This window comes from Cetorhinus maximus, unplaced genomic scaffold (assembly GCF_964194155.1).
Source record: "Cetorhinus maximus unplaced genomic scaffold, sCetMax3.hap1.1 HAP1_SCAFFOLD_567, whole genome shotgun sequence".
NCBI classification, from domain to species: Eukaryota; Metazoa; Chordata; class Chondrichthyes; order Lamniformes; family Cetorhinidae; genus Cetorhinus; species Cetorhinus maximus.
The window spans coordinates 208,254-228,565 of NW_027596509.1; the positions used below are offsets into that span (position 1 = coordinate 208,254).

The window sequence follows — 20,312 nt, forward strand, 5'->3', positions numbered from 1 at the left end:
TTTCCAGGTATTTTTGTTTCTGTTTAACAAACCTGCTTTCACTCATTAACCCATATTCCAAGCGCCCATGATCCCTCACCAAGGTGATCCATGTAGTAAAAGATCCAACTGCTGACTACGTCCATAGGGTATTTTCCTTTCATTGTTCACAGATTTAGATGGTCGACCATCAAAGCTGAAAGTTAAAGCTCTGTACCCACTCCAACAACCACAGAGACAGCAGCAGTCACTTCTGGGGCTGGTCAATTATTGCAGTGACTTGGTCCCAAACATGTCACGGTCGTGTAACCGCTGGGTAGACTCCTTCGTAAGAATGTAAAGTGAGAGCGGTCAGAGTAATCCTGAAAAGCGGATTGGGATATTAAAATGCCGGAGTCCCTGCGAATTTCCTCTTGCCTTCCCACTTCCAGTCTCCCTGGCACCAAACGCTATGATGTACGTGGAAAGGTATGTAAAAGACCTTTCTTAAGACAGTTTAAGGTTTTTAACCCATTTGGGTTGTGCATTTTCTTCCTTTATTTCTTTGATTTGTGCCAAGTGATGTGACATCCCCTTTTCCAGAATGCCCACTTTATTGGTACAATGGGTTGTCCTATGGAGGTGCCCTTTATGGAGGTAGAAGAGGAAGGGCACTTGAGCTGGACAATGACACAATGTACCCACCCCACAGTACTCACACATTCCCATTTACGGGCACAGAGACCACCAGGAACTCTACCTGCAGAGAGTCTGAGTCAGCAAGAGCGGCTCAGAGGGGGCAGTGTACCACCTTAAGGGCAACTGCAGCTACCCATGCACCCCAGGGTGGCACTGCCAGCAGTAGTGGCAGTAGCTTTGCCTCAAGTTCACTGCATTCCCCTCCTGCCAAGTCTGCTGGAATGCCATCCTGAGGAGTGGGTGAATGAACAGAGGCCCTCTCCCGGTTACCAACCTGTGCTGAACCACTCCCACCTCAGCGGCTCCCAAACTGGGGTCCAGGGACCGTGTCACCCCACCCGCTCTGCATTTACTGTGTTGGCTGCTGAGTTTTGGCAGCCGATTTTGTCCCCAGAAAGACACAGAGGTGCGATAAACACGTTTGAAAAAGGATATAAACATGTGTTGTCATAAGACCATGCCAAGTAGGAGCAGGAGTAGCACATTCAGCCCATTGAGCCTGCTATGCCATTCAATCAGATCATGGCTAATCTGATTATGATCTCAACTCCACGATCTTGCCTGTCCCCGATAACCCTTGACTCCCTTGTCATTCAAAAACCTGTCTAACTCAGTCTTGAATATATATAACCCAGCCTCCACCGCTCTCTGTGGAAAAGAATTCCCGAGACTATTGACCCTCTGAGAGAAGAAATTCCTCCTCATCTCTGTCTTAAATGAGAGACCCCTAATTCTGAAACTAAGACCCCTAGTTCTGGATTCCCCCTCAGCACTCTCTCAGCATCTATACCCTGTCAAGCTCCCTCAGAGTCTTATATGTTTCAATAAGAACACCTCTCACTGTTCTAAACTCCAATGAGTATAGTCAAGCACCTTTAGGTGGCTGCATCCCTTTAAATTTACCCTCAATAAACTGCTTACAGGCGATTTTCTTCCCCCTTTCCCCCTGCCCAACCTCCCAACGCCAGGCCCCTGGTGTATGGCCCATCATGTAAATAAGGTTAACCTCACCAAACCAAGTAGGATATGCACATTATTGATTGGGGACATTGCCTAGCTATTGCCTGATCACAAACACTGCCCCATTTCCCATCCTCATGTAAGGCCCAGTTATTGTGACAGTCAATCGAAATTCTACCAGAGCTGTTGCATGGCGGCCTGCTGAATTACTGCTCACTGAGACACTCTAGAGGCAAAAATCCGGTACTGCAAGGCTTCATTGTGAAGCCTCTCTCGAATTATAGACAAATCCTGGTGTAAACTGTTTTATATCTGAATTTTGATCCTGCTTCGTTCAAGAGCTCTTGAAGTCGGTGTGAAGCTCCAAAGCTAACCGCACAAACTGTACATTACCAGGTACACAGTCTCCCACATGGGTGGATTGTATCAGGAATCCTTGGCATTCCCACACCGCTGACACTCTCACTAATGGACAGGGGAGTTTCCTGCACATCCAGATTCTCGAGAGGCAAGGAAGAGAGAGTAAAACAGGGAGAGAAAAAAAAGAGGGCACAGGGCTGGTGCAGGAATATTAGGTGCCCTAGGCCTTGCTCACCACTCAGCCCCCACACCCTCCTACCCCTGCCACCCACAACTAACATTTGAAAATGAATATCGTGCATTAGTCTGAATAAAAGTTCTGCATTTATAATTACAGATTTGTTTTAAATGAAGAAGGAGATTATGATGATACTGATTGTACATTCTCATTGTTCTACACTCTTCACAGGATATGTACTGGAAGGGATGCACATTATAATGTGTAATACGACTCACATGATGTAATACTGCTCTCCTTGCAACAGTTAACAAATGATCTCGTGCACAATTTATTATCATTACGATAGAGCGGGCTAGATTAAATTACATTCTTTCATGAGATGGGGGCATCATTGGCAAGACCAGCATTTGTTGTCCATCCCTAATGGTCCTTGAACTGAGCAGCTTGCTAGGCCATTTCAGAGGGCAGTTAAGCAACCACTGCTGTGGGTCTGGAGTCACATGTAGGCCAGGCCACTTAAGGATGGCAGATTTCCTTCCCTAAAGGGCATTAGTGAACCAAATGGGTTTTTCCAACAATTGATGATCGTTTCATGATCACCATTACTGAGGCTAGTTTTCAATTCCAGGTTTATTAGTCAAATTTAAGATGCTGCCCTGGGATTTGAACCCACATCCCTAGAGTATTCACCTAGGCCACTAGATTGCTAATATAGTGACGTTACCGCTACACCACCGTCTCCCCAATCCTTGCAGTTTTGGAATAGTCATGTAGATGTACAAATTTGGAAAACTGTCACAGAATGATGAATATAATATGAAATTCCGGGAAAGAATGCAATGTAAATACATGGAAATCTGGATGTGTGTCAGCATATGTGGACAGATATGAGTCGATTCTCGTCCTTTCACTCCCACTGCCAAAGCCTGTTTCTTTACTTAAGTCGTTTCATGAATATTTTCATGAATATTTAGGGACATAAGAATTAAGAGCAGGAGTAGGCCATTCAGCCCCTCGAGTCAGCTCCACCATTCAACCAGATCATGGCTAAATATTTGAATCTACCCCAAGCTCATTCAGTTTTTTGTGGCCTCCTAAATCCCACCCCCCCTACCCCCACCACAATTTTTACCGCTCTGGGTGACTGCCTAGTTTTCCTCGTGTTTGCACCAACCCTGGGATGATAAGAAAGAGGAGAGAAGACTATGTTACATAGAATTTTACAGCACAGAAATAGATCAACTGGTCAGTGATGTGTTTTATGTTCCACACAAGCCTTCTCCCACTAGACTATACGTAACCTTACAAAAATATTCTTTCTATCCACCCACATACCATGCTTTGAGTGCAATGTACAGTTCTGATTGCCAACACTGGAGAAGGTGCTAAAAATTCATCTACAGGGATGATACCAGGCAGAACAGTCTAGGTCTCTTTTAGCTTCAGAGGAGGTGGTGACCTAATCGAGGTCTATAAAATTATGAAATGTTGTAATGGAATAGGGACAGGGAGTGAGTCTCTTATCATGGGGAAGAGCAAAAGTAGAGTCCATTAATATAAGATGGTCACCAAGAAACCAAATAGAAACTCCTCTACCTAAAGAGGATTGAGAAGGGCAGAACTCACTACCACAGGGATGGCTGAAGAGAATAGTGTAGATGCTTTTAAATGGAGGCTAGATAAGCATTTGAGTGAGAAGGGAAAAGATGAAGGTTATGCTTATAGAATTGGATGAGGAAGATGGTGGAGTATTAAGTGGAGCATGAATGCTAGCATGAACTGGCTGGGCTGAATGGCCTGTTTCTTTGGTGTATTCTATGTGATTCCGTGTAATAATCTTAGGATAGGAGCTTGACAATTTAGGAGAGAAATCAGGAAGAACTTTTCACACAAAGGTTCATGGAAATCTGGAACTCCTTACCCCAAATGGCTGTGGATTGAGATTTTGAGATTGAGGTTGATAGTTTTGATAGATAGCTAAGGGTATTAAGGGATATCAAGAAAAGGTGGGTAAATAGAGATGAGGTACAGATCTAACTGATTGGAACATAGAAACATAGGAGCAGGAGTAGGCCATTCAGCCCCTCGAGCCTGCTCCACCATTCGATAAGATCATGGCTGATCTGATCGTAGTCTCAACATCGCCCTCCTGTCTTGATTGGAAGACAGGGTTGCGACACTGTGATTAAATGTATTCCTGGAGGTTTCATCACATGACCTGCCCCCACGCTGCAGCCATTAGTCGGCCAACACATCCATCCTTGTGATTCACTGCCCTCCTACGCCAACTGGAAAACAAAAAGACTTATTACCCAATTGGATGATGCTTGACTGTCAGCCAAACAGCCCTTTTTTTTTTTGCCATTTTCAATATTTTCATATCTGGTAAAGAGAAATGTTCAAAAAAAAATTGTTTTAACTATTTTTTTAATGTCCCGATGATTTTTCTCCAGGGTTGCACACAGCAGTGTCCTGGAGGTTGATCTTCAATTCCTGGAATCTCCAGGCCAATCCTAGCGGGTTGGCAGCCCTACTGGAAGAACAGGCTCGAGGGGCTGAATGGCCTACTCCTAGTCCAATGTTCCTCCATCCCAGACTAAATATACAAATGAGACCTTGGTGCGGTCGGAGGCCATTCAACCTCACAAAACCAAATGTGTAGGTGGTGTTGAAGGACCAAGAATATGAATCCATCAGCCAGTTCCATAGTGCAATCTGCCGCATTGGCTGGCGACAACCAGTAAAGAGAGGTCACACGCCTGGATAGCATACCAGTGATCCACAAAACTAAGATCAATAAAACACAAGTAGGAGGGACAGAGGTCAAGAAATAAAACTCCAACCTTTACATAAAATTACGAATTTATAGCCCAGAAACAGGTCATTCAGCCAATGAGCCTATGCCAGTGTTTATGCTGCTCAAAAGCTCCCTCCTCTCTCCTCCATCTCACCCTATCAGTATATCTGCCTATCCCTTTCTCCCTCATTGAGCTCCCCCTTAAATGCACCCAGGTTATTCACCTCAACTACTCCCTGTGGCAGCGAGTTCCACACACTCTAACCACTCTCTCTGGGTGAAGAAGTTTCTCCTGAATGCCTCATTGGATTTATTAGTGATTATCTGAGATTTCTGGCAGCCAGATGTTTAAGTTACAAGAGCCTGTATCTCTCAGGTAAATGGTATAACAGGAAAGAACAGCATTTCCCATTCTTAACCATCAGAACAGTGATGAGTGACAGATACACACCGTCCGGTGGAATCCCCTGCACAGCTTGGGTGGCTTTTGTGAGACACGGGGAGGGGGGGGGCAGGATTTTCGGGTGGTTGGGCGGGCCCGGGAGTGGCGGGAAAAGGGCCCACCGCCCCTGGCCCCCCCAGCCGTGATGACACCTGGCTGGCCAATCGACGGCCGGTCAGCACGAAAGGCAGGCTGAGAAGCTCAGCGCTGCTGGGGGTGGGGGGAGGAGGAGGAGGAGGGCGAGCGCAGAAGTCTGTGCGTGTGTGTGCAGGGGGGAACGCGCACAGAAAGATCCCTGAAGGCAGGGGAGGGGGCTGAAGAATTTTAAAATCAAAATGAAAGCTTTTGAAAATTGGAAAAAAAAATGTCCCCGCGTAGGACTCGCTCGCACGGACAGAAACATAACGACAATTAGGTCAAAACACTTTGATTTATTTTTAAATTCATTCAACTCATCCTGCCCGTGGCTGAGGTTCCCTAAAAAAAACCCCAAAGGCCGCCTGGCTGATTCACCCGCCCGCCAACCACAACGTTAGGTGGGCAGAAGAATACGTGTTAATTAATTGACCAATGGCCTTAAGGGGCCTCTTAATTGTCGGCTCTCGCGTGCACCCGCTGACCGAAATGTCACGCGATGGCGTCAGGACGCCCGCCCAACACCATCGCGCGCTATTTCGCATTCCCGCACGCCACGCGGAAAACCCTGCCCATGGAGGTTAAAGTGTGAATCTATTTTTTTTACTAATTGGAAGAGGTCACCCTGGAAGTTTCTAGAAGCAACATTGGCGCTTTCAGAGGCCTCGCGAGGGTGGGTGGGGGGGTCACCCTCCTGATGTTCAGGCTAAGGAGTGACCTTGGAGGACACAGGACCATCCATACAGAAGGTGGTGGGGGTGGGGGGTTGGGGGTGGGAGGGATGGGGGGGGGTGGGTGGGTGAGGGGCGGGGCAAGGAAAGCCTCGACATACAAGTTCTTTAAGCTGCTAATCCACCTGAAAATAATGCCAGCGAAACCTGCTTCAGCACAGCGGTTCCCAAACTGTGGATCGTGGCCTCCCAAGTTGGGGAGTCACAGGATGAGGTCCTGGCGTTGGGAGCTCTGAGACAGGAATGGCGGCCATGGAGGTCAGACCAAGTTTTGAGAGATGTGAGAGGCCCCTGTAAATGCTGGTGGTTTTTTTCTGTCGCTGGGCATGGCTCAGATGACCTGCTCTCTGAGGCCTGATTGCTGCTGCTAGGGTTGCCAACTGTGACTAAATTTATTCCTGGAGGTTTCATCCCATCACCTGCCCCCGCACTCCAGCCATTAGTCAGCCAACACATCCATCCTTGTGACGCACTGCCTTCCTACACCAATTGGAAAGCAATAAGACTCATTACCCAATTGGATGGTGCTTGACTGTCAGCCAAACAGTCATTTTCCCCCATTTTCAGTATTTTTAATATCTGGTAAAGAGAAATTTTCAAAGAAAATGACCAAAAAACCGCATTCTTTTTTAACGTCCTGATAATTTTTCTCCAGGGTTGCACACAGCACTGTCCTGGAGATTGATCCTCAATTCCTGGAGACTCCAGATCAGTCCTGGAGGGTTGGCAACCCTAGCTGCTACCACAGCCTGTGAAAAGGTAGATCTTTGCCTTTTTTTTTTGTGCCCGCAGCTTCCACACCACCCACCACCTCCCCCCCACCGCTCAACAAATACCTCCTCTCCCCCCTCCGCCCAACAACTCTTTAGCCCCCCTCCTCCTCTCCCCGCTCAACAACTCTACCCTGCTCCACCCAATCTTCACTCTGGGGGGCGTCATACGAAGATAGAAAAGTTACATTGGGGAAAAGTTTGGGAAGCACTTGTTTTCGCAACCTGCTTTCCTCGAGACCCTTGTTAAGCAGCGGAATACAGGAATCAAATGGAGACTCTCCTACCTTTGTCAATAGCCTGGCTAAACGCCACATAATTTATTTGTCCAGTCACTGGATCCTCAAATTTCTTGCAGAGTAGCTTGAAGTCTGTTGGCAGGATGGTGAACCCCAGGTAATCCAATCCCCTCTCAAACTGTGACTTAGTCAGGAGTCTCCTGTACGCAACTTTCTGTTTAATTGAACACACCCACATATTAATTAGCGAGACCCTTTTGAGTGAGTTGGGGGGGTGGGTGGGTGGTGTTGAACTGTTTGGGTCAGGTTGGTGTGTGAGTGCACTTAAAATCTTAAAGATCATATTCCCGACCTAAACCCGCCTATCCAACCTGCTCACGTACAGCATTAGCTGAGGCTGCAAGTTGCAAGGGAGGCCAGAAGGAAAAGCCAGTTAATTGGCTGGTTACTGGTCTGAACTGGTCCTGTATGCCTTCATATGGATCTCCAATTCGGACTGGTGCCAGCCATTCCCCAAGTTTTACTGGTTTTTCTTTATAATCCGATCCAAGGAGGTGGCCTGCGGCTTTAAATATGGTAATCAGGCTGCGAGCTCCATTGTCATACTTTAGCTATTGTTGACCAGGTTTCCCAACCATGACATCCCACCGAGAACTTGGGGATCCAGGATGTAAGTGGGTTTACACCTGCCATCTGGATCCAGTATGCTTGCCTGAGCAATCCCTTCCAACTGGCACCACTTGACCTTCCAATCACCTCCGCACACCCCACTCCAATACTCCCCCCCCAATTCCCTTTCCAATGCCCGGTTCCCCATGTCTTTCCGACTCTCCCCAGACCCGCACCCTATTCCTTTCCCCTCTGCTGCTCCCAGCGGGACAGGTAAGTCAAATTCCAGGCCTATGTTTCTGGAGAAAGGCCAATATTGTAACCATTGTTCGAAAGGGAGGGTGAGCTAATCTGGATAATTACAGACCAGTTAGCTTAACATCTGTAGTAGGGAAAGTTTCAGACACTTAGGATTAAATGACCACGTGGCTACATAAAGAGGAAATGTTTAGAAGTGGCCAGTATGGATTTCAAAAGGAAGAAATGGGAATCCAGTGTGAAGCAGAGGGGGAGTAGACAAACAAATGGATTTAGGTACACAAGTCAGAAGCTAGTTCATAGGCACCAAAGTGACCAAAAATACTATTTCATCACAAGTGTACAGGATATAAAAGCAAGTTATAACAAGAGCAGAGGGGTCGGTTAGCTCAGTTGACTAGATGGCTAGCATGTGATGCAGAATGATGCCAACAAGTGCGGCTTCAATCCCCGGACTGGCTGTGGTATTTTACAGAGGCCCTGTCTCCTTGCCTTGCCCTGAACTTGCGGAGTGATGCCCCTTGAGCTGCGAAGTGTTAAAATTGTCTCTCTCTAACGGAGAGAGCTGCCTATGGTCCTTTGGGACCATGGTTAAGATGGTGATGGTGACGTCAAGTGCTGGCCAGAGCTCATCTGGAACATTCTTGACTTTCTGCCCATTGAGTATGAATTGTTGGAAATCTAACCTACAGTTAGGAAGGGTTTATTGCCTTGGAGAAAGTTCAGTAATGATTCCCCAGGAGGATGCATGAAATGAAGCAATGCTGAGAATTTGTTATATTGCCTGGGGATGAGGAGGTTAACGGGTGATTGGGGAAATCTGATATAATGAGAGCATTGATACTGCAGATATGGAATCTCAGCCAGTCGCTATAGGGAAGCCCATAACTTTGAGAGAACTGGAAGCCTTTCCAAACAAAGTAATATATCCTCACCTCATCAAAATCTTTGAAGAATGGATTCACCAACAGTTGCCTCTTCTCCACTTGCTGGGCAAGCTCTCTGAGCACTGTGTTCACACGTTTCTCTTCTAAATCTGTTAGCTCTGCCCCAAGCTAAGGGAGAAGGGAAACAAAACAATGTTAGTCAACCTCAAGAGCGAGATCCCCTTGATGTTAAATCTTTATAAATCACTGGTTGGGCCTCAGCCAAATTCTGGTGTCTAATTCCGGGCACCAGGCTTTAGAAAGGACACCAAGGCCTTGAAGAGACAGCAGAGGAGATTAACTAAAATGGTTCCAGGGATGAGGGAGTTTCTGTTTTCTGGAGAGACTAGAGGAGCTGGGGGTTGTTCTCCCTAGAGCAGAGAGGGTCCAGGGGAGATTTCAAATTTGTCACGGGGTTTGCTAGAGTAGATAGTGAGATAGTGAGGGCCAGTATCCAGGGGATGCAGGTTTAAAATAATTGGCAAAATGGCCAGGGAAAGAGAAGAACGTTTTCCATTCAGTGAGTTGTTGTGATCGGGAATGCGCTGCCTGAAAGGGCAGTGGAAGCGGATTCAACAGTAACTTTCAAAAGGGAACCGGATATGTGATTGAAAAGAAAATATCTGCTGTAAAGCTGTGGGGAGAGAGCTGGCACAGGCATGCTAGGCAGAATGGCCTCCTTCGATAGCATATGATTCCATGGGGGGGAGTTTTAACATGGATTTAATGGAGGTAGGTTTAGGAAAGGGAAACCAGCCAGAGGCTCTCCAGAGGTGAGTCCGTCAATGTGAATTTTACCACAGTTTTACTTTTAGGCATTCAGGCTGTGGATCGAGAAACTTGGCAGCTGAGGGGAGGCAAAAAGGGTTAGACCCATCAGCTAAGTACCTTTACAGCACTGCTTGTGGGCCAAGAGGAGCAGAAATGCTTCCTCCCTGCTTCCCCCCCCACCCCGCCCAAGCAAACCTGCTTCCTTATTCTAGGCCCTGACCCCTCCAGTTCTTTTCTCCACGCCCCAAATCTGGTCTACCATCTAACCCATGATCTGTCCGTCCCTCCTCTCTGTCCCCTGGCAGTGGCCTTCTACCACAGGCCATCCCACCCAACAAACAATCAGCCTCTCAATCTGACCGGCTGCCGGCCGGGAAATAGAGACAAAAAATTTAAAAGAGGATCTGCCATTAAATTCAGCTTCTGGCTTCCCCTCTCCTGACCCCTCCCCAGCTCACCTGTAAATATCAGGGTCTATGATTCTATCACGTTCACTTTTCGGCTGACACGCAACCTCCAGTGAATATTAATTCAGGTGACTGACAGTATTGATGTTTTTCTAAAAGGGGGGCCACATTGAGATTTAACGTGAAGCCTATTTGAATGTCTTCTCTAGACAAAGCTTCTAAAAGGAAAGATCTGTAACTGGAGGCATTGTCTTCAACTATTTTAAACAGGAAGCTCCCTCCAAGTACCACAGGGACAAGACACGTGTCTGTCAAGGTCTATAACTAGCGATACTAAAGTATCAATTAACTAATCCGCAACTCTTCCTTCCCATGCTACATAACACAAACCTACATCTCTACTTGTAAAGCCAAGGATTCCTTGCTGTTTTCAAAAAAAAAAAGCCTTATAGAATCATGGACTAGGATTGAATTAGCCAATTGGAAACAGGCTAGAGGCAGGAGGTGATGGGGGTGGGTGGTAAAATGGCAGAGTAAAGTGTCAGGAGGGAACCTGACATCTACCCGCTGCCCGGGTTTATTCAAAGGCAGAATAGGCAGCAACTGAACCACCCACTGACCGAAACCAATTAATCCAACTAACGGACCTTTTAATGGCTGTTGTACCAACATTGGCTGGGATGTTGCTGCTGTCATTGTCTCAGGCCACCTGGGGAGACCACCAGGTACATTGAGATAGCCTCCCATGGAAGTTGGGGGCTGGGGGTCTTTCCTTCCCGGAGTCTTCATGTCCCACTGAAGGGGCACACCGATAACAATGGCTGCCCCCTGGAGGGTTCACCCCTCCGAACGCCAGGGCCTGCTTGTCTACCTGACCCCGGCCCTTCGAGGATGCCTCAACATAGAGGCGCCCTCTCCTTCTCCCTGTGATTAAGCTGGTATCTTTATGAGGCAGGCCACTGCCAATAGCGGGATGGTGGTCCCTGCAAGCCGCTTCTTAAAGGGCCCGTGACCCACCGGCAAAATTCAACCCATAGAGTCATAATTGGACAGACGGAGGCCATTCAGCCCACTTTAACTTCACGGTCTGCCTATGTGATGTACATCCTGGTTCTGACAGCAACCATGCCATCTCTGTACGGAACTGACTAGACTTCACTCGAGAGCTGAGAATGACTTCTTAACATTTGAAAGCTCACCTGGAACAGAGTTCCTCTTGGTGGCCTGCACACCTCCGCCGTGGGATATTTGTCCAGGTGAGGGACATTATATGCTGAGAAAAGAAAGGTTTTGGGATAGAATCTCGTCAGTACTGCATACCGATGCAAAAAAACACATTCAGCTACATTTAACTCCAAAAGGACCTTGTTGACCTGTTAAAAAGATCTTTGTTTGGCTGCTATTGTATTCACAATAAGTAACATCTCCAACATTATCTAGTCCTTTAACTATCTTCAGTCCTTTAACTATCTGTAAAATGTCTTTTTATATTTATAAAGTGCCTATATCAGAACAGCTGAAGGCACTTGACAAAGTGTGGAGGTGAGTACCAGCCAACAAATGAGGAGGCTCAGGGGTGGGATGGGTCGGCGGGGGTGTGTGGGGTAGGGGGGGGAATGTGTGGGGTAGGGTGGGGTGGATTGGGAGCCTAAACACACAAAGATGTACAGAAAACGAACAAGCTTTCTCCCCTAAGCAACAGAATCTGCACCCTCAGTGCTCCTACTCCTTCCCCAATCTTTAACATGACCTATTGGGAGAGAATATTAAGTCTCAGTTAGATCAAGGCCACTTTGTGCTGCTTGGGTTGAGGTGCACTTATTTTTCTTCCCGATGGCCCAGTACTGGAGGTTAAAAATCCTGTCCAAATTTCATCCATCTATCTTATAAAAAAATGGGTGTACACCATTATCCCATTTAGGCGGTATGATCATGTAACTTTTCCAATTCGGAGACGCTTTCTAGCGTCCTGATTGGCTAAGAAGGTCAAAATGGCCGTTCCGGTTATCTCTTCCTTTGCTGTCGTTTGGCCGCAGGTGATCATGTGACTGCGCGGATTGTCTTACGATGGGCTGGGGGGGGTACAGGGCAGGGTTCACGCCAAGGCTACAGGGCCTCGACTGAGATAGCAAAGCAGGAAAACGCCAACATGTCGGTCCCTTCTTCTGAAAGAAAATTTAGAAGGTAAACTCGCCGATACTGGAGAAGCCCCGCTCACCGTGTTCCATCACATTGCAGAAATCATGATAACGAACTTTGCCATCTCCTGTGCCAAAGCATTTGAGGAGTGTCTGGATGTCTTGCTCTGTTAAGGTGCCTTCCTTTCCACAAGTCAGGTACAAACCTCGCCTAAACTGTGGAAAAGGATGAATAATAAATCACACAATTATGTCCCTGTGGTAAAGGCTGCAACCATTTTGGTTTCCATTACATGTATGGTTGGAATAGCGACTGTTACCAGTGCTTCCATCTGAATTATCCACTAGGCTCTCCACTTTTTTTTACAAAAAATAGGTTTTACATGAGAAATACTCTATTATTTACATTTGTATCTATATTTTCTGATGCAAGCCAATTGACTATCGTTCTTTCTGTTATTCTCTCATTGACATATATAAACATACCAAAAGATGCCATTGAGTATTACACTTTGAGGGATACAAAAATCAAGAGACAATTGTGGCTCATAGCAACTGCTTTACATTAATATTTATCACATACAAATATGCATTCAGAATAAATTATTTTATTTCAGAATAAATTAATCAGGATTTCGAAATGCTGAATCGCAATGCACTTCAAAATGCCGGAAAAAGCACCTAGAACATCCTCCAAAGGCAGGTCAGCTATGGTTCAGTTGGTAACACTCTTGCCTTTAAGTCACAAGGTCTAGGTTCAAGCCCTTCTCTTGGACAAAAATCAAGGCTGACATTCTAGTGCGATACTACTGAGGGAGTGCTGCACTGTTGGAGGTGCTGTCTTTGCGATTACATGTCAAACCAAGACCCCACCTGCCTGTTTGAGTGGATGTCAGAAGATCCCATTGCACTTTTTCAAAGAAGAGCAGGGGAGTTCTCCCCAGCGACCTGGCCAATGTTTATCCCTCAGTCAACATCACAAAGAAACAAGAGTATCTGGTCATTATCACGTTGCTCTTTGTGGGAGCTTGCTGTGTGCAAATTGGCTGCTATTTCCCTACATTGCAGCACTTCCGAAGAACGTCATTGGCTGCAAAGCGTTTTGGGATGTCCAATGACTGGGATTTTCTGGCCTTGTCGTGGTGGGACCCACCACGGGAGATTTGGTGGCCCAGGTGAAAGTCCAATGACTTTCAGTGGGACCGGATGGTCTCAGCAGCTGGTGGGGCCGGAAAATCCCACCCGATGATTGCGAAAAGCGCTATGTAAATGCAAGCCTTTCTTTTCAAGTTGACAGGGGGGCATGCACCAAGGCTCTGCTAGGAGTTAAACTTTGCATCAACGTTCAATTCCCCTTCAAAAATGTCTAAATTTGCCACCGCAAAAGTTGGATTTTAACGCAGTTGTGCTTTTAGTACATGGCACAACTGATGGACTATTGGCTATAGTCGCAGCCTCTATCACTGTTATTGCTGCTCATGGTGGAGAGACAACTTCCAAAAACAAAACTTACAACGTGAAAAGAAACAGATGGATTTGCAGAGGCATTGAATCGGGAAGGAAGGGAGTAGGGAAGAGGAGGGAAAACAGGTTGAGGGTCAACTTGAGGGGGCTTTAGTGGGGAAATCCGTTGGGAATGAGTGGACAGCAGATGGAGGATTATGGATGAGAAGAGTCGGGGGGGGTGTAAAGTTGATGATACAAGAGTTGAGCAGGTTATTCTAGGGTGAATGGTCAAGGGTAGCAGGAGGGAGGGCCAGTTTTTGGAATGAGGGTGGATGGGAAGAAGGTCATAGGAAGGTAGAGGAGTAACACACGGGGTGGGAGTATGGCTGTGGGCTGCAGTGTGTGTATTGGGGAGAGGGATGTGGAAAGGCCACATTTTCTGCCCACATTTTCTCCCATCTGTCTCCCTGGCTGCTCTGTACTCTGTCACCGCCCGGCGTCCCACACCTGACAGGGAAGGAAGGGAAACAAGAGGCAAAAATAGGGGAGAAATAATGAAAAACAGCGAGTCAAAGACAGGAGAGGAGGTAAGAGAGAAAGAGGGATGGACCACATTCTCCAACTGATGGTGGTCAATGCCACTCATACCTGTTCATTTCCTATGACCCACACCAGTAATGTCACTGATACTGTAGCCCTCTGCATGGGAAGCCTCTACACAATCGACTGGACCGCTCCAGTTTTCAATATGAGAGGTGGGGATCGGACAGGGAAGTGGAATTGAGATAGAAGATCATCCACCATCTTATTGACTGGCACAGCCGGATCGAGGGGTAAATAGCCCCCCCCAACGCTCCCATTCCTTATGTTGTTGACACCTTGGCCTATGTTGCACAAAGTGCTTTAGCTCACCTGACTCTCTGTGATAAGCCCAGTCCTCAGTTTGTCGTAATCTTTGAAGAACTCTGAAGTCCGAATACCCTTCAGGAAAACAGTTCTTCGGATTTTGTCAAATACCTCAAGAATCCAAGGCAATTTGGGTATCTGTAAATATTTCCCAAACCTAATCAGTTCCCGTCTTCGGTCGCTGCCATTGTTAATATATTTTCGAGATTTGTTTTATCGTGACTATTCGAGTAGTCTAAAGTTTTTCTTATTTTTCAAGTAATCACAGCTATTGCATGAATTAGCTACAGAGTAAACGCTCCTTCAGCACCATCCTTTAAACAAATACAAGGTAAGATGTAGAGGAGATGGTTCTCTCTCATCAAGTACCCCCAGATCAGGCAAGAACCTGGTTAAAACCCATTCTACACATCCCATAAAGCGCTCCAGAACCAGGTATGACACTGGATTAACTCTGACAAACCTCGAAGCCTCGCTTCCATTTTACCAGATCTTTTTAGGAGATGACAAGAAGGTCGATTTTATCACATGGAGAATTTTAGATCCCAATCCCAGGCCCTCTTTTCCCAAATTTCTGGCACTGACCTCACTGCTGAGGCGTCTACCTGACACAACCAAACTTTGCCCTGTCTCTGTCGCAATCAGCAAACATCTTGAGGGCAAACTACTCCGCTATTATTTTTAAAAAACTGAACAGAAATGGGAAACATCAAAGGAAAATCTGAATTTTTATACAAAGAATGGTTGAAACAAAGGCTGGAAACCCAAACAGGAAAACCCAAAGATCTAGCAAAACCCAAACACTAAAACCTGAATAACAAATCCCAAACACCAAAACGCAAATACCATAATGCAAAGAAACACCAAAATTCGGACATCGAAACCCAGATGTCGTCATCATGGTTGGCTGTCCCTTGGCTCGAGGATGACCTCTACTCAGGGTTGTGTCTTCCTGCCATGGGTCTTCATGTGACTGATTCTTGACCCACAGATCTTTGGGCACATGGGACAGGATGTCCCACGAGGTCGTGGGATTCGGAGTGCAGGAATTGCTTTCCTTTCTTTACTTCTCTGCTGCCGCTCTGCCTCATCATTAAGACACTGTGACTCAAAGCATCACACAGCTTAGAGTCATAAGGTCATAGAGTTGTACAGCACAGAAACAGGCCCTTCGGCCCATCGTGTCCATGCCGGCCATCAAGCACCTATCTATTCTAATCCCATTTCCCAACCCTTGGCCCGTAGCCCTGTATGCTATGGCATTTCAAGTTCTCATCTAAATACTTCTTAAATGTTGTGAGGGTTCCTGCCTCTACCACCCCCTCAGGCAAGTGTGTTCCAGATTCCAACCACCCTCTGGGTGAAAACATTTTTCCTCAAATCCCCTCTAAACCTCCTGCCCCTTACCCTAAATCTGTGCCTCCTGGTTACTGAAACCTCCACTGAGGGAAAAAGTTTCTTTCTACCTACCCTATCTATGGCCCTCATAATTCTGTATACCTCTATCAGGTGCCCCCTCAGCCTTCTCTGCTCTAAGGTCTGGAATAGGTCAGAGAGGCGGATGAAGGAAAAGGAAATAAATTTAATAGCAAAGGGGGGACAGATGAGGCAACTGTTAAGTGGAAAATGAACACATACCTCAGGTGGCCAGTAGCCATAGGGAATTGGTGGCCTAACGGGGTGATCTGTCTCCATGGCTTTGATCCCGGCGAGAATGTCATTGTAAAAGTTAAGGTAGTTGATGAAGCCAGGCTTCCCTGGGACTACATAGTGAGAGGCAATTATTGACACCATCTCATCCGTCAGACCAACAGGACGTATTATAGCACGGTGAAACTGCAGGGGAACCAGAAGAGAAGTTTCAGCTTATATATCAATAGCTAGGTTATGTTAGGATATCTTAGCCAACAGAGGAAACCAATTACTGTGACATTTGTAGTGCTACGTGCTAGACTTCTTTACATCACACTGATTCTGTTTCAAAAGTAATTTTTGGATGTTTGGAGCATATGATAATCAAATAACACTCATATCACACAAGTGCCAAGCAATGACCATCTCCAACATAAGAGAACCCAAACATCTCCCCTTGTGCTCAACGGCAGTAAGATCACTGAATCCCCCACCATCAACATGCTTAACGGGACCAGTCATATAAATACTGTGTCTACAGGTCAGAGGCTGGGAATTCTGCAGTGAGTAACTCACCTCCTGACTCGCCAAAGCCTGTCCACCATCTACAAAGCACAAGTCAGGAGTGCGATGGAATACTCTCCACTTGCCTGGGTGAGTGAAGCCCCAACAACAGGCAAGAACGTGACACATTCCAGGTCAAAGCAACCTGCTTGACCAGCACCCCATCCTCCACCTTAAACATTCACTCCCTCCATCACCGATGCACAGTGGCAGTCGTGTGTACCATCTACAAGGTGCAGTGCAGCAACTCATCAACGCTCCTTCGACAGCACCTTTCAACCACTACCACCTAGATGGACAAGGGCAGCAGGTACATGGGAACACCACCACCTGCAAGTTCCCATAATGGAAATACATCGCTGTTCCTTCACTGATATTTATGGGTCAAAATCCTGGAACTTCCTCCCTAACAGCACTGTGGGTGTACCTACACCACAGGGACTGCAGCGGTTCAAGAAGGCAGCTCACCACCACCTCCTCAAGGGCAATTAGGGATGGGCAATAAATGCCAGCTTAGCCAGCAACACCCACCAGAGTTGATGACTGAAGCCCACGGTGTACTGCCATTTAAGCACAGGTCAGATAGGTGGTTGAGGAAAAGGGAATAAATTTAACAGCAGTGGGGAACAGATAAGACAACTCTTACATAGAAAATGAACGGAGACTGGCTGGCCTAACGAGCTGGTTCTGTTTTGTAGTTTCCATGGGGAAAATTTTTCCCATGTCGGGCGGACCCAAAATCCACCCACAGTCAGGTCCGCACCGCCATATTACACAGGCAGGCCTATTAAGGCCTGCTCAGTGTAGTTCATGACTCCTGCGCACAGCGGGAGTGGGCGGGCGGCATTGGGCACACTCAGACCATCGGGTCCCATGGCGACTGAAGGCCTGGCAGCCTTGGAAAGGCTGCTCACAATGGCTGGGAGCAGGGCTCAGCAGAGGGGCAATGTTCTTGACGCAAGTCCAGAGAATAGGTCAGCCGGACAGGCCAGGCCAGGCCGGAGGGTAGGCCAGTGGGGCAGGACAGGCCGGGGGATAGGCAATCGGGACAGGCCAGGCCGGAGGGTAGGGCAGCGGGGCAGTGTGCCCCTCGTTTTTCCGATGAGTGCCATGGATCTTGGGAGGCGCCATGCCCCCAGGTCCATCGGTGTTGGTGAGGCTGGGGTTCCATGGGGAGGTATGTTTGGTGAGCACTCAGGTCACCATGTGTGTTCCAGAAGCCATGGCACTGCTGAATGCTCAGTGATTGAAGTTTGCAACATGGGTTGACCATTGGTTATGGAAGGATGAGCGCAGAATGATCTGGGGGAGCAAGTGGACATTGTCTGCACTGTAACTAATTAAATGTCCTTGTTCTTCCTTTCAGCATCACCGGAGCAGGGCCAGGAGGAGGAGGCAGAGGGCCCACCTCTCACCCCTGAAGCCCCCGAGCAAATGCACTCACCAGCGTCACACCATCTCAGCCAGGCTGGCACCAGTGCAGGTCCCAGCACCTCAGTGGGAGTTAGATCTTCAGCTTGTGTCCCAGGGCACGGTGGTGAGGGCTCCTCTGCCCCTCTGCCAGTGACCGTGGCAGCTGATGAGGCGACTGGGGAGATGCCAGCTGTGGAACTGGCCGCTCCCTCCCAGGCGGGGCCAGCACAGGCTCCACGGGTGAGAGGACGTCCGCCAAGGTCATCGAGGCCAACAGGGCAGCACAGTGAGCAGGCTGCCTCAGATGCCAGTGCCAGCGAAGGGACAGCGTCTAGACGTAGCACCCATAAGCGTAAATATAAGGCACCTTAGGCACACCACGGGTTTCTCACTAGTGCTTTTATGTTGCCCCTTTGTACTTTGTGGAAGACTTGTTGGATGTCCAACACCGTTTTTGTTTTGCTTTATGAAGTTATATTTGTTCACTCAATAAATTTTGCTATGTCGCCACGCCTCAGGGTGATTCCTTACTTCTGCAGGTGAACAGGAACCTGTGATGTTATGAGTGAGTTGTTTGACATTGAGCTTTATTGACAAGGGCCTTAGTTAATGTTAGTATCCAGGCTGATTTAGCACTCAGGTATCGAGTGTGGAGCCTGCAGCCCTGACATGCATTGAAGGTCCATCTGTGGTGGGATAGCTGAGGGTTCTTTGGATTAAAGCCTCCCGGGTGTCCCTGCCTCCCTGGAGTATGCCTGGGTCAGCGTCTACCCCCTCAGTGTTCCCCTGTGCGCGCTCATCCTTGGACTCACTGCTGGACTCATCGTGTGCAGCCGGAGCAACTGCGTTTATGTCTTCCTCGTCCACTGCATCGCCCCTTTTCCAGCACCAGATTGTGGAGAGCGTAATTGCAACCACTATCACCGACACACGATCAATTGCTGCCTCAAGGGCCTTAACTGACCTGTTAATGGATGGCGGACGTGCGTCCGAACTTAGAGCGCCCACCTTCCCAAATATCGCGACGGCGCGTGGTGATGCTGGGACGCTCGCCCGATGTCACCGCGCATCATTTTACACGTGGGCGTGCGGGGCCTGCCCCCATGTGCCAACGGGAAAATTCTGCCCCGTGTAATTCTGTTAATGCGAAGCCCACTCAGTCCTCCGCATCGTCAAAGTACATCCTCCAATACATGTAACAAAACCATCTGCTGCGGGGCCCAGTTATAAATCAGCGCTCTGAATACCTCTCAGCTTCAGTGGGATGTTGTACAAACTGGATTCGAATAAGACCGACAATCATGTACGCCATCCAATGTTTAAAACTGAGCAGCAACCCCGTGCCTGGTATATTGCAACATGCAGCAGAATAAAATACATCACGCATGAAATTCCTCACCTGTAAAAGCACAGTTGCTGCATGAAGTCAAAGTAACTCCCCAAAATAGCTCGCATCAAGTAACGAAAGCAATGCTCCAAGATTTAATCAGGCCGAGGCTAATGGAATGAATTCATCCCCTCTCTCTCTCTCTCTCTCCATTTTTTTCTCTTTCTCTTTCTAGAGGCTTCATTTGGCAATGAGCTTGGCCGGTCACAACTACCTTGTTTCCAATGGGTGCCGATCCCAGAGCTCAACTTCCTAAACTGACCGAGCTGTTCACAAGCCGAGAGGCTTTACACAAGAAATCTAAACTCTAAAATCCTGACACACTGACAATGTGACAAAGTGGCAGGGAACCCAGGGTGTGTTTTATTGGTGCTGGCACAGGATGTCGCAGTGATATTGAAATGTGTATAACTGGCAACAAATCACAGTGCAGTTTATCAGTTGGCATGGCACCCTAGTGGCACAGGTTTATTACCTATAATTAGCTTACCCTGAGTTTATATGTTCACATGGGATTAATGTAAATGTTGGCATGACAATCCAGTGCCACAGAGCCACTGCTATTAGTGCAGTCTTGGCGTGT

General features: G+C 47.5%; 1 protein-coding gene across 2 annotated transcripts in view; it reads right to left on the reverse strand.

Moving 5' to 3' along the window:
- LOC144674143 (uncharacterized) overlaps positions 1-20,029 on the reverse strand; it is a 52,974-nt gene extending 32,945 nt beyond the window's left edge. For both annotated transcript variants that reach the window (XM_078535636.1, XM_078535637.1), the window contains exons 1-7: positions 19,742-20,029; positions 16,372-16,569; positions 14,740-14,871; positions 12,462-12,597; positions 11,443-11,516; positions 9,075-9,194; positions 7,321-7,486 (exon numbers count right to left, since the gene is read on the reverse strand). In XM_078535636.1, the coding sequence (XP_078391762.1) occupies positions 7,321-7,486; positions 9,075-9,194; positions 11,443-11,516; positions 12,462-12,597; positions 14,740-14,871; positions 16,372-16,527 (784 nt within the window). In that variant the 5' untranslated portion in view covers positions 16,528-16,569; positions 19,742-20,029. The remainder of the gene's footprint in view (positions 1-7,320; positions 7,487-9,074; positions 9,195-11,442; positions 11,517-12,461; positions 12,598-14,739; positions 14,872-16,371; positions 16,570-19,741) is intronic.
- Positions 20,030-20,312: the final 283 nt, after the last annotated feature.